Raw genomic sequence first — 13,324 nt, forward strand, 5'->3', positions numbered from 1 at the left:
GGACTGCACTCAGCGATCTGGAAAATCAAAATTATTTGGCAGCCTAGGTTAGAAAATAACACAATATTGAAGTCTCATCAAATAATCCTGAGAAGTGGTAGCGGCAGCAAATGTGTCAGTTTTAAATTTTAACCCGGTCAATATCAATTAACCAGTACAAATAAAAGTTTATTTTGAAGTCCTCTGAAATTTTTAAAAGTGGAAAGGGGTCCTGACAGAATAAAGTTTAAGAAATGCTGTCTGAAGGTAAGAAAGTAATGCATGATAATTCCATATAATTATAGTTACAAGCCTCAGATCATGCAGCTATTTACTGTGGCTACCTGACACAGACCAATAGATTTTGAAGGGACGAAAAATCTCTCCCTCCCTCTCTCTCTCTCTCCCCTTCCCTCCGTCCCTCTTTCTGTTTCTTTCACACAACTAAATTGTATTATTGCAAAAGTGCTTTTTCAAGAGGCAGCTGGACTTTCTGGTTTTTCTTTGAAGACGTTTTGCTTCCCATCCAAGTAGTTTCTTCAGCTCTGACTGGATGGTGGGGAACGGAAGGATTTATACTCCTTGCAGACAGCTGGTCATTTGCAGTCTTTTTAAGGAGTCTTCAAGGCCACCCATATGACAAGTGGAACATTTAGTAGAGAGGTGATACAGGAACAGTAGTAGAAAGAGGTGATACAGGATGTATTTTCCATTGATGTAGGGAGCCATGGAGATGGTCTTGAGCAGGGGTGTCAAACTCAAGGCCCGGGGCACGGATCCGGCCTGCGGGGTGTTTAGATCTGGCCCCCGGGGCAGCCCTGGAAACAGTAAAGGACCGGCCCATGGTGTCTCTGCCAGGGAAAACATAGCTCAGAAGCCCATTTTCACTGACAGTGCTCCGGCCATCACAGGCGCCCCTGACACTAGTGACGTCGAGCTGGCCACGCCCATCTTGCCCCCCTCCCAAGGTCGAACAAAACGCTGATGAAATTGAGTTTGATATCCCTGGTCTTGAGGGAGCTATTCAAAAGTGACTGCAAAATGAAAAAGGACAGAAGTCTGCTTTAAGCCCTGGGAAAGGAAAAAATACATTTAGGCTGGTTCCCCCCTAACTCTCTAGGAGTGTAAGAGGATGGGAAGAGAAAATATCAATAGACTTGCAAGATTGTGTTCCTAAGTCTTAATTCAATAAACCATGGGTTTTTAAAAACTTGTAGGGTCTGTTTCCTGATCTGGACCAGTGGCCCCCAACCTTTTGAGTAACCTTATTCATATGATTTCTTCGGTATTTATTTCTGTAGGCCCCATCAGCAATATAAGGGATGGAAAAGTGACTATTGGAAACATGTGCGTTTGGAACCAAAGGGAGAAAAGTGGTGTGCTTTTTTCTACCCGGGTGCAAGGGGACTAAGCACACCTACATTCAAACATGCCTTCAGCCCATCTTAATTCTGCCTCCCACTGGAATATGTCCCTTCTTTGCCGTCTGCTTCTCTGGGCAGAGAAAAAGCACTGGGGTGGATTTGGTGGATGGGGGAGGAGTTATTCCCAAGGAAGTAAGCCCGATCTTAATAAGCAAGTGGGTAAAATGGACCATCTAAAAAATAAGGAACAAAGACAAAAGCGGTTGTGGAAGAAGATGGAGGCTATTGAAGCTCAAATGGCTGCTGGGCCCAAGGTAAGACTGCTTTATTTTATTTTATTTTATTTATTAAATTTTTTAACGGGAACTTGCTTAACGGGAACTGATGTTTGGTTATTAATTTGGTGAAAACCAATGGCCTGATTTTTTTTAAAAAACTTCAACATCTCCCTATCAAGGCTAGGGTGAATTCTGCTTTGTTGTTTGTAGAACTTGCTATGATTTTATCATACTGATGGTACAATGGTGGCATTCTGGTGACTGGCTGCTACAAATATTGTTTGTCAGCTGTTATTCAGATCCGCCTGTACTAGACCTACACAGAATCCCTGGTAAATGCAAAGATGTAGAAAGAGAAAATGAGCAGCAATTCATTCCCTCAGTAACTTTACAATGTGGGGAATGGAAGGATTTATACTCCTTGCAGACAGCTGGTCATTTGCAGTCTTTTTAAGGAGTCTTCAAGGCCACCCATATGACAAGTGGAACATTTAGTAGAGAGGTGATACAGGAACAGTAGTAGAAAGAGGTGATACAGGATGTATTTTCCATTGATGTAGGGAGCCATGGAGATGGTCTTGAGCAGGGGAGTCAAACTCAAGGCCCGGGGCACGGATCCGGCCTGCGGGGTGTTTAGATCTGGCCCCCGGGGCAGCCCTGGAAACAGTAAAGGACCGGCCCACGGTGTCTCTGCCAGGAAAACATAGCTCAGAAGCCCATTTTCACTGACAGAGTGCTCCGGCCATCACAGGCGCCCCTGACACTAGTGACATCGAGCTGGCCACGCCCATCTTGCCCCCCTCCCAAGGTCGAACAAAACGCTGATGAAATTGAGTTTGATATCCCTGGTCTTGAGGGAACTATTCAAAAGTGATTGCAAAATGAAAAAGGACAGAAGTCTGCTTTAAGCCCTGGGAAAGGAAAAAAATATATTTAGGCTGGTTCCCCCCTAACTCTCTAGGAGTGTAAGAGGATGGGAAGAGAAAATATCAATAGACTTGCAAGATTGTGTTCCTAAGTCTTAATTCAATAAACCATGGTTTTTTTAAAACTTGTAGGGTCTGTTTCCTGATCTGGACCAGTGGCCCCCAACCTTTTGAGTAACCTTATTCATATGATTTCTTTGGTATTTATTTCTGTAGGCCCCATCAGCAATATAAGGGATGGAAAAGTGACTATTGGAAGCATGTGCGTTTGGAACCAAAGGGAGAAAAGTGGTGTGCTTTTTTCTACCCGTGTGCAAGGGGACTAAGCACACCTACATTCAAACATGCGTTCAGCCCATCTTAATTCTGCCTTCAACTGGAATATGTCCCTTCTTTGCCGTCTGCTTCTCTGGGCAGAGAAAAAGCACTGGGATGGATTTGGTGGATGGAGGAGGAGTTATTCCCAAGGAAGTAAGCCCGATCTTAATAAGCAAGTGGGTAAAATGGACCATCTAAAAAATAAGGAACAAAGACAAAAGCGGTTGTGGAAGAAGATGGAGGCTATTGAAGCTCAAATGGCTGCTGGGCCCAAGGTAAGACTGCTTTATTTTATTTTATTTTATTTATTAAATTTTTTAACGGGAACTTGCTTAACGGGAACTGATGTTTGGTTATTAATTTGGTGAAAACCAATGGCCTGATTTTTTTTAAAAAACTTCAACATCTCCCTATCAAGGCTAGGGTGAATTCTGCTTTGTTGTTTGTAGAACTTGCTATGATTTTATCATACTGATGGTACAATGGTGGCATTCTGGTGACTGGCTGCTACAAATATTGTTTGTCAGCTGTTATTCAGATCCGTCTGTACTAGACCTACACAGAATCCCTGGTAAATGCAAAGATGTAGAAAGAGAAAAATGAGCAGCAATTCATTCCCCTCAGTAACTTTACAATGTGGGGAATGGAAGGATTCTACCATCCAGTCAGAGCTGAAGAAGCTTCTTGGATGAGAAGTGAAACGTCTTCAAAGAAAAGCCAGAATGTTCAGTTGCCTCTTGAAAAAGCATCTTTGGGACAACCATGATCTGGATGACCAAAAATCTCCAAAGTTATCTCAACTTTGCTGTCTCTTGGTCCTCTGGGATGCAGCCCCTCCCTCCTGAGAATCTACCACCACCTACCACTGATCTCCAATATTTCCTATGGTCCAGCTTGTCTTATGGTCCATGATGGATGCCATCATGATCTGAATACGTTATGGGGCAATACATTTGTGTTAGATTGATGGTTACATTATTTTTAGGATTTTACAATTATCACAATGACTTAAAAGTGATATTTTAGTGTTTCATTATTTACCATGGGTGACTTAATACATCACGGTTAACTGCCATGTGTCCTTCAGGACTTGGCATTATACAAGCCAAATAAATATGAACCCAGGTAGTCCTCGGCTTGCAAAAGTTCATTTAGTGACCATTTGAAGGAACAGCAGAACTGAAAATAGTGACTTATGACCATTTTTCACACTTACGATCATTGCAGCATTCTTGTGCTCATGTGATCAAAATTCAGACCCTTGGCAAGTGACTCATATTTATGACAGCGTGTCGGGGTGTGTGTGTGTGTTTGTGATGTGATCACTGTTTGCAACCTTCTGACAAGCAAGGTCAGTGGGGAAGCCAGATTCACTTTACAGCCATGTTACTAAATTAACAACTGCAGTGATTCACTTAACAAGTGTGGCAAGAAAAGTTTTAAAATGGGGCAAGACTCACTTAGCAACTGTCTCACTTAATGACAGAAATTTTGGGCTCAATTATGGCTCTAAGTCGAAGACTACCTGGAGATAAATAAGAAAAAAACTGCTTCCTCTTCTAAAAACTTTTTTATACTCCCCCCCTTCCTTTTTCCCTTCCTCTTTGAAGGAACCTTCAAATCAAAACAAGACCCTTTCCTCAAGAAACATCACGGAATATGACATCCCAACTATAGCCGGACAGAAAAAAGGTAGGATGGGAATCGCTTGGTTCAAATGGGCTTCCAGGATTTTCCTTTTTTTTAAATGTTGTTGAAAAGAAATTTAGCTTGTATTTCTTTGTGGAAGAGGTAACTTGGTGGCTAGCATGGAATTCTGGCTTCTTCATGGGCTCGTAAGAGAAAAGGAATAGACGAGAAAGGAATGGAGCTGTGGTATAGCCAGGATTGGATCTAATGTTGAGATTTGTTCCATTTTTACGGTCTCCATATATTTGTATTAAATTCCTCTCTGTATGTTTGGCTGTCAGAAAGATTATTAGGCAGTTGATTAGAAAAATATCACTTTTCCTGCTCCTATTTTATCTACGCTACTTTGGGAAAGCAGTTGATTTGATACCCCCATTCTAAACTCATAGTGGTATACAGAAAACAAAAACAAGATTAATGTTTAAAAAAATAATTTTTATTAGACTTTTAAAAACAAAATAAGAAAAATACAACAAAAAACAAAACACATTAAAAACACATAACAGACATATGTCTGTTACGTGTTATATCTTATGAATGTGTCCTTTTTAATGTTTCATTAATTTATTTTGTTTTCAGAGAAATGTTTATTTCAAAGAGTGTGTCAAATGAGTAAGAGAATTTTTAGAAGAAAATGGCAATCAACCTTAAAACCTGACTCTGTTCCCACATCTGGAATTAATTTCTTCATTAATATATCTGTGGTGTCCTGGTCATATGGTTTATCACTTTGGTTGTTTTAGTCCAGGTTGCCTATTTCTCTGTAGTTAATTGTATTTCTAGACTTTGTATTTTATCTAGAATCTAATAGAGTGGGCAACTACAACAAATTTAATAATTTGATTAACTTAAATTCGAACTTCTAATGACATCAACCCCACACTGAGTTAGAAAATCAAGGAGTATATGAAACCGCCTGCCCCACCACATACATTGGACAAACCAACAGAAGAATAAGTGCACGCATTGAAGAACACAAGAACTCAGTCAAAAAAGAGAAACCAATTTCTTCCCTGGTCCAACACCTTAAAGCCACAGGACACGATATTGACTTTAAAAAGACCAGAACTATCGCCAAAACTGAACACTTTAACAACAGAATAATCAGAGAAGCCATCGAGATAGAAAAACGCCCACACAGCATGAACAAACGAGATGATACCTCCCGCCTACCAGCCATTTGGAAACCCGCCCTTATTGACAAACGAGTCCCTAACACGAGGAATGACACCAGACCCACACTCACGAGGTCCATACAGGATGTCACCACCACACATCCACCCAGAAAGCAGACCCAAATCCACACTAATCATGAAGCACGACCAAGGACCAGAAGCCAGACTGCAGCTGCAACATTAGCCATTTCAAACCCCTCCAATCCATACATGCAGCAGACTGACACCCACTATGAAGATGTAGCACCACCACAAAGCCAAACAACAGCTATGCAGCTCACCAGCTCAAATCCCCCTGCAGCACAGACTAGACTGAGCACAACCAAGCCCCCACCAACACAGGACACACCCCCATCCAATCAGAGCACAAAAAACCCCCCCATCCAATCAGAGCACAGCCAAGCTCCACCCAATCAGTTCAAACCCCCACTAGCAGTTAAACAGGAAGAAACAGCTGCAATCACACATTGCTCCCAGAAGCACGAAGCACGAAGCTGAAGCCTGAAGATGACGAATGAGACTTCGTCGAAACGTCGCCAAGACACTTCCAATCTTACACGGGAGAAAACCCGAACAACCAAAGACCTATATACAAACACCCGTGAAAACCTCAGAAAACCAATATATATATATATATATATATATTAGCATATTTGTATGCTCAATTAGCATACTTTTGCATGGAGTTGTGCTTCTATTTTGTCATGCTGTTAAAGATCTGAGATTCTATCCACATTTTCTCCAGATGCTCTTGTCTTGATCATCCTTATTAACATCCATGAGAATTTTAAAATGGTGGTTTCAGGGTCCCGTGCTCAGTTTTGCTGCACTCATTTTGGACGTACAGATTACACAGGTGCGTGTTTTAATTATGGGATCTTAGTGTGACTTTCTTTCCCATAGATACCTCAGCCCCTTTGCCCGCCTCCTATAGTCCACGCTATGTTGAAGCTGCTTGGTATCCTTGGTGGGTGAAAGAAGGTTTTTTTAAACCAGAATGCCAGGTAAAAAATTGTTTCTGTAAAATTATTAATTTTAGACTTTGTCATGAACAAATGTTCCAACTTTTGATAGATGAAAAAGTTGGTAAAAGTTTTTTCTTCCTTTTCTCATAATAGTAACTATTTGAGTCCTCCAATCCAATTGACTGAGGATAGAAGAAGCATTTCACACGATTTCTCATGCATCTGTGGCATTCCTTAGATATGATGAGTTCAAACAGATTCTCTTTGCGGTCATGTGATTTGCATTTTGGTTATCCAGCAACCGGACCACATTTATGTCCATTTGCAGCATCCCACAGTCATAAGACTGCAATTTACGACATTTTTGTGCCAGAAACCAACTTCTATTTCCAGTTTCCAGCAAAAAACACCCATTGTGGACTTGCTTAACAACTGCTCCAATAAAGTGTTATAAAATTGGATTGCTACTAGCATGATTTATGACGTAGCTACTAGCATGATAATTCCTGGCTCAATTACAGTCGCTAAATCAAGGACTAACCGTACAAATTGGAATTAAATGAGTTAAGAATGGAGTTTGTTCTTCACCCAGGAATTGCTTGTATTTCTCTGTGAATACTATTTTCTGTGGGAAATGCTAGTCAAACTCTTTTTATGCTTAGTGGCAGCATGGAAGCTTCCGGACTAATATGGCTTCCAAAGCTGACAGCTGTCTCAAGATGGGACGGATGGTGATTGGAGCATGTGATCGACTGAGGAGTGAGGGGATGGTTTTGGGGGTTTTGATTTACTGAGGGAAAACACGGACCTCTTTTTTTTTTTTTACATTTATATCCCGCCCTTCTCCGAAGACTCAGGGCGGCTTACATTGTGTAAGGCAATAGTCTCATTCTATTTGTATATTTATATACAAAGTCAACTTTTATTGCCCCCAACAATCTGGGTCCTCATTTTACCTACCTTATAAAGGATGGAAGGCTGAGTCAACCTTGGGCCTGGTGGGACTAGAACCTGCAGTAATTGCAGGCAGCTGTGTTTAATAACAGGCTTCTTACAGCCTGAGCCACACCGCGGCTCTTAGATTTGGGTTTTCCCAGATGTGCCAGTTTACCTATTCTAGTAGATGGAACTTTGAAAAATGCTTGCTTCAGAGTTTTTACATGGAGTTGGGGGGTTTTCTGGAACGCTGACACTCTGTTTATGAACTAACTGGAGAAGAAGGGTCCTTCCCTCACATTTTTAAGAGTTTCAAGATTTGTAATACCAGCATGGAACCTCAATAGGGATGGTATGGAGGCGAACTAGGACCGATGCTAAATCCCGTTCCTCTTTTTGACAGCAACACCTGCCCCACAGGAAGCCAGAAACGTTTTCTATCTCTCTTCCACCACCTAATGTCACAGGATCCCTTCACCTGGGGCATGCCTTGACTGTGGCTATTGAAGATGCTTTGGTACGATGGTAAGTGTGTTTCTGGAGACTTGGGAAATGGCTGTGCAGATTTTCTAGCATTAATAGTGATGGACATCACAGACTTTAAATTCATTAGTGATGCATTTAGTCATGCCGTATCACTGAGAACTATAGATAGCTACAAAAAGACTGGCAAAAACCAAAAAATGGCATTACTCCTGAGAAATTAGAGTCATGTGGTTGAATTGCTTTTATTGGCAATGATTTGGCCTCAATTTCAAGTGAGGGACAACCCATTCCTTAATTTAGTGTTTCTCGACCTTGCCAAGTTTAAGATGGGTTTATTTCAACTCCCAGAATTCCCTAGCCAGAATTGAAGTTTACCCGTCTTAAATCTAAGTTTGAGAAACATTGCCTTAGCTGACAGCAGTACTTTTCCCTTCCTGTTCCTCTGCATTTTGGGCATTTCTGTTTGAATCTGGAAGCCATCTAAGGATTTGGAACTTTTAAAGAAGAGGGTTGAATTCTAGATTTGTTTTCCTTCTTGATGTGTTCCAGGAGACGAATGCAAGGCTATCGAGTTCTATGGCTCCCAGGTTCTGATCATGCTGGAATTGCAACTCAGGTGAGAATCAGCAGTCCAAAGCTGAATCTTTTAATCCTGAATAACCATGGAGCAGTCTTCTGCTTCCTGTAAGGAATTAACTGGAAGAATTCTTGAAATGGAAAACGGTGTGGATGTGAATTAATTTGCATATTTTAACATGACATTTTGCCCCAAGAGGAAGACTCCTCATTCTGCCAAAGCGGCTCTGAATCAAAGCAGAAAACATAAAAAGAAATCTCAGCACATTTAAATATACAGGTAATCCTCGACTTACAACCATTTTTTTAGTGACTGAAATTATAACATCACTGCAAAAAGTGCCTTATGTGTTGTGTTTTTTTCACACTTATGACTGTTACAGCATCCCTATATTCACATGATCAAAATTGCCAAGACGCTTGGTAACTGACATGTATTTATGATGGTTGCAGGATCCCGGGATCATGCGATCACCTTTTGTGAGCTTCTGACAAGTGAAGTCAATGGGAAAGCCAGATTCACTTTACAAGTGTGTTACTAACTTAACAAATGCAGTGATTCACTTAACAACTGTGGCAAGAAGTGTCGTAAAATGGAGCAAAATTCACTTGTCTTGCTTAGCAATGGGAAATTTTGGGCTCAACTGTGATCGTAAGTTGAGGACTACTTGTATACTCTTTGGATAGATTCTTTATTTCCCTTGTGAGTCTCTCACAAGTTTTTATGTTCTTCCTTCACCTGACCAGGCGGTGGTAGAAAAAAAGATCTGGAAAGAACGGGGAGTTTTGCGGCAAGATCTCTCACGTGATGAATTTCTCCAAGAAGTTTGGAAGTGGATCGAGGAGTGAGTATTTAGAGGTGAAGAGCCTGCAATGTTTGGATGGAAGTAGTGGTGACAATTTTCTGAAATAACAGTAGTCGGAGTCTCTTGAAGCAGGTGTCCCCAACCTGTGGGCTGCAGCCCACTGCTGGGCTCTGGCCTATTGGCCACTGGGCAGTGTGAGTGGCTGGCCTGTGTGTGTGCTTGTATGCTTGCACTGCCCACATGTGCTAGCATTGCGAGCATCACACAACTGTGGCTGATTTGCATTGAGCCCATTCATGCGTTTGCATGTGTGTGTAAAGGCATCTGATCCTTCCCCCACCCCCGGGCTACCAATCCAGAAAGGTTTGGGAACTTCATCTTAAAGGTTTAAGAGAGCCAGTTTGGTGTTGTGGTGAAGGTGCTGGTCTAGAAACCAGGAGAGTGTGAGTTCTAGTCCCACCTTAGTCATGAAAGCCGACTTGGGCCAATTACTCTCTCTCTCAGTCCAATCCACCTCACAGGGTTGTTGTGGGGAAAATAGAAGGAAAAAGGAGTATTGTAAATGTTTGCTTCCTGGATAAATAAATATATCTCTTTTTTGTGCTTATTTGAGGAAAAATATTTTTTAAAATGTTAACAAAACTTTAGCATTTTACTTTTTTGTATATTGTTTTATATTTTGAAGTTTTATAGAGTCCTGCTGTGAGGGAAGATGGGCAGTTTAGAAGTGTGAAATAAAAATAAATAATACTGTGGAAACTTCCTTCTGGCCTCTTGGGGCTGCATAAGGTCAGTGGGGAGGAGGACTATCTGTATCTGGCAGGTGGCTAATTCTGGTTTAAGGATAGAATAGATAGAAATGATTTAATGTTAAAGTTACATAGATGAATAAATTAGTGGTTTTCACCTTGAGTAATTTTAAGGTGTGTGGACTTCATACTGGCTGGTGAATTCTGGGAGCTGAAGTCCAGACCTCTTAAAGTTGCTAAACTTGAAAAATACTGAAATAGATTATTAAACGTAGGAACTGAGCAATTTATCTCTGAACAGTTAACGCTGTCAAATGCTTTGTGTTTTTCTTTGTATTTCTAACCGAAAAAGATTTATTTTGTTTTTCTGAAATATCAGGAAAGGGAATGAAATATTCAAACAGCTGAAAGAGATGGGAGCATCTTTGGACTGGGACAGAGCCTGTTTTACTATGGACTCAGTGAGTAGTTGATATCTTCACAGGCAATTTTTTTCTATATTCTTTCCTCCCCTTCAGAGAGCAAACACAGCCAACCCTCGATTTAAAACTTAGCAGATTTAATATGCAGCAGACAAAATTGTATCTGTCCGTGGTAAGCTTTGCAGTATATAAAATACACATGCACGCAAATAGTTTGATTTACAACCATAAAAGGGATGTGGTGGCTCAGTGGCTAAGATGCTGAGCTTGTCGATCGAAAGGTCGGCAATTCAGTGGTTCGAATCCCTAGTGCCGTGTAATGGGGTGAGCTCCTGTAACTTGTCCCAGCTTCTGCCAACCTAGCAGTTGGAAAGCATGTAAAAAATGCAAGTAGAAAAATAGGGACCACCTTTGGTGGGAAGGTAATAGCGTTCCGTGCACCTTTGGCGTTTAGTCATGCTGGCCACACCCTGGAGACGTCTTCGGACAGCGCTGGCTCTTCGGCTTTGAAACAGAGATGAGCACCGCCCCCTAGAGTTGGGAACGACTAGCACATATATGTGCGACGGGAACCTTTACCTTTACCATAATGGAGTCTGTCTGTTATGATCATAATTTATGATGGTTATAAAGTAGGTGATCTACATGCTGCAGTTGTTAAGACAACCTGTTGTGCACTATGGTGTGGTTTTGCCAAGCCCTGGAAGTAAATGCCGGTTTTAGACAAAAAAAAAATGTAATAAATTGTGGTCACATTACCTCAGAGTGCTGTAAAAGGTCACAAATGCGGGACGGTTGCCAAGTGTCTGGAAGGTGGTCATGTGATGTGACTGCAGGCTGTCAGAACTGAATACCTCATGGGGGTGTCCATCCTAACTTCAAATGGTCATTAAATGGTCATTAAACAGCCAGTCATAAGTCAAGGGCTATCTGTAAATGTCCATTCTCATTTTGCATAGGCCCAAAGTGTAAAAACAACATAGTTAAATGTCTATGGAGATTCTCAGTCACCCAGGTCATGGTTGTCCCAAAGGTGCTTTTTTCAAGAGGCAACTGGACTTTCTTGTTTTTCTTGGAAGACATTTCGCTTCTCATCCAATAAGCTTCTTCAGCTCTGACTGGATGGTAGAATCCTTCCATTCTCCACCATCTAGTTGGAGTTGAAGAAGCTTCTTGGATAAGAAGTGGAACGTCTTCAAAGAAAGACCAGAAAGTCCAGTTGCCTCTTGAAAAAAAGAACCTTTGGGACAATATAGTTAATTTCTCCTTTTCCCCACTTGAACCACTGAACCCATTGTCCACCAATCTGACTTGTTTTGGGAAAACAGTCTGCGCCTTTGGAAGGTTCTCATCAGAACAGCTTTGAAGTACCAGGATCTTCTCGGGCTGCAAACGGCTCACATAAATTCCTCATTTCCCTCCCAGCTACCAATACATTTCAACCATTCCTTTCCCCTGCTCCCTTCGTTTTTGTTGTCAAGTTGCAAGTAGAAGTGCCTTACGACTCAGCCTTGGCATGAATTCTGGGAGTTGAACTCCACACGTCTTAAAAGTTGCTAAGTTTTGAAAAAGACTGGGTTTATTGTAACAACCCTCCTCCTCTTCTTGTCCAGAGTTTCTCTCAAGCCGTGACAGAGGCCTTTGTGCAGCTCCACGAACAAGGCCTGATATATCGAGACAGGCGCCTGGTGAACTGGTCTTGCGCCTTGCAGTCGGCCATTTCTGACATTGAGGTACGTGGTTGGAGTAGAGCCCCAAATAAACACTTTTGGTACTATTTAGAGACTAGAAACCGATAGACTGTATTCTTGGCAGGTGGAAAATAGACAGATAAAAGGACGGACAAAACTCTCTGTGCCCGGACTTGAGGACAAAGTGCTGTTTGGAATATTGGAGACATTTGCTTACAAAGTAGAAGGAGAGGAAGGTGAGTTGGCCTCCCTGAGGCATGATGATAAACTTAAGCATTGCTGAAGGCCACAGGCAAATACTCAGAATAATATTTGTGTTTGTTTATTTATTCGGCTTTTATAGCCAGCCATTTCAAAGAAGTAACTTTGAGTAGCAAACAATCAGGGAAAACAATCAGTTACAATAATGCTGGACGACTCTTTTAATTTATTTATTTTTCATTCTGATGACATTTATTTTTCTTCGATGAAAACAGGCATGGAACTTCCTGTGTCTACCACCCGTCCCGAGACCATGTTTGGTGATGTGGCCGTCGCCATTCACCCAGATGACTCGCGCTATTTGGTAAGGCTCCTCTGCTCAGGTCCTCCTTTCTGGGTAAAAGGAAGCTTTGGTCCATCCTGAGACCAGATTTAATGTTACTCTTATCTTGTAACTGTAATGGCTTGGATCCTTTTCTTTCTTTCTTAAGGAAAGACAGAAAAATAAAGGAAGCCATCTTGAATTATACAGTTAAGGGGTTCTTTCTGACTCAGATCCTTGACCAGGAAGGACATAAGTAGGAGGACTTCTATCCCCCCACTCCCAAGATTACAAGAGATTGGGGAGATACATGGCGTCTCTCTTCTGCCAACTTAGCAGCTTGAAAGCACGTAAAAAATGCAAGTAGAAAAATAGGGACCACCTTTGATGGGAAGGTAACAGCGTTCCGTGCACCTTTGGTGTTTAGTCATGCCGGCCACA

At 41.6% G+C, this 13,324-nt stretch overlaps 1 protein-coding gene across 1 annotated transcript in view; it reads left to right on the forward strand.

Annotated features, from left to right (window-relative positions):
• Positions 1–13,324, forward strand: part of VARS2 (valyl-tRNA synthetase 2, mitochondrial) — a 41,730-nt gene that overhangs the window by 1,044 nt on the left and 27,362 nt on the right. The window contains exons 2-13 of the mRNA XM_058167722.1: positions 1,281–1,657; positions 2,583–2,586; positions 2,875–3,140; positions 4,476–4,557; positions 6,633–6,733; positions 8,034–8,155; positions 8,666–8,732; positions 9,440–9,537; positions 10,627–10,708; positions 12,283–12,402; positions 12,485–12,596; positions 12,837–12,925. Coding sequence (XP_058023705.1) covers positions 1,409–1,657; positions 2,583–2,586; positions 2,875–3,140; positions 4,476–4,557; positions 6,633–6,733; positions 8,034–8,155; positions 8,666–8,732; positions 9,440–9,537; positions 10,627–10,708; positions 12,283–12,402; positions 12,485–12,596; positions 12,837–12,925 — 1,392 coding nt within the window. The 5' untranslated portion in view covers positions 1,281–1,408. The remainder of the gene's footprint in view (positions 1–1,280; positions 1,658–2,582; positions 2,587–2,874; positions 3,141–4,475; positions 4,558–6,632; positions 6,734–8,033; positions 8,156–8,665; positions 8,733–9,439; positions 9,538–10,626; positions 10,709–12,282; positions 12,403–12,484; positions 12,597–12,836; positions 12,926–13,324) is intronic.

Source organism: Ahaetulla prasina, chromosome 2 (assembly GCF_028640845.1).
Source record: "Ahaetulla prasina isolate Xishuangbanna chromosome 2, ASM2864084v1, whole genome shotgun sequence".
Taxonomy (NCBI): Eukaryota; Metazoa; Chordata; class Lepidosauria; order Squamata; family Colubridae; genus Ahaetulla; species Ahaetulla prasina.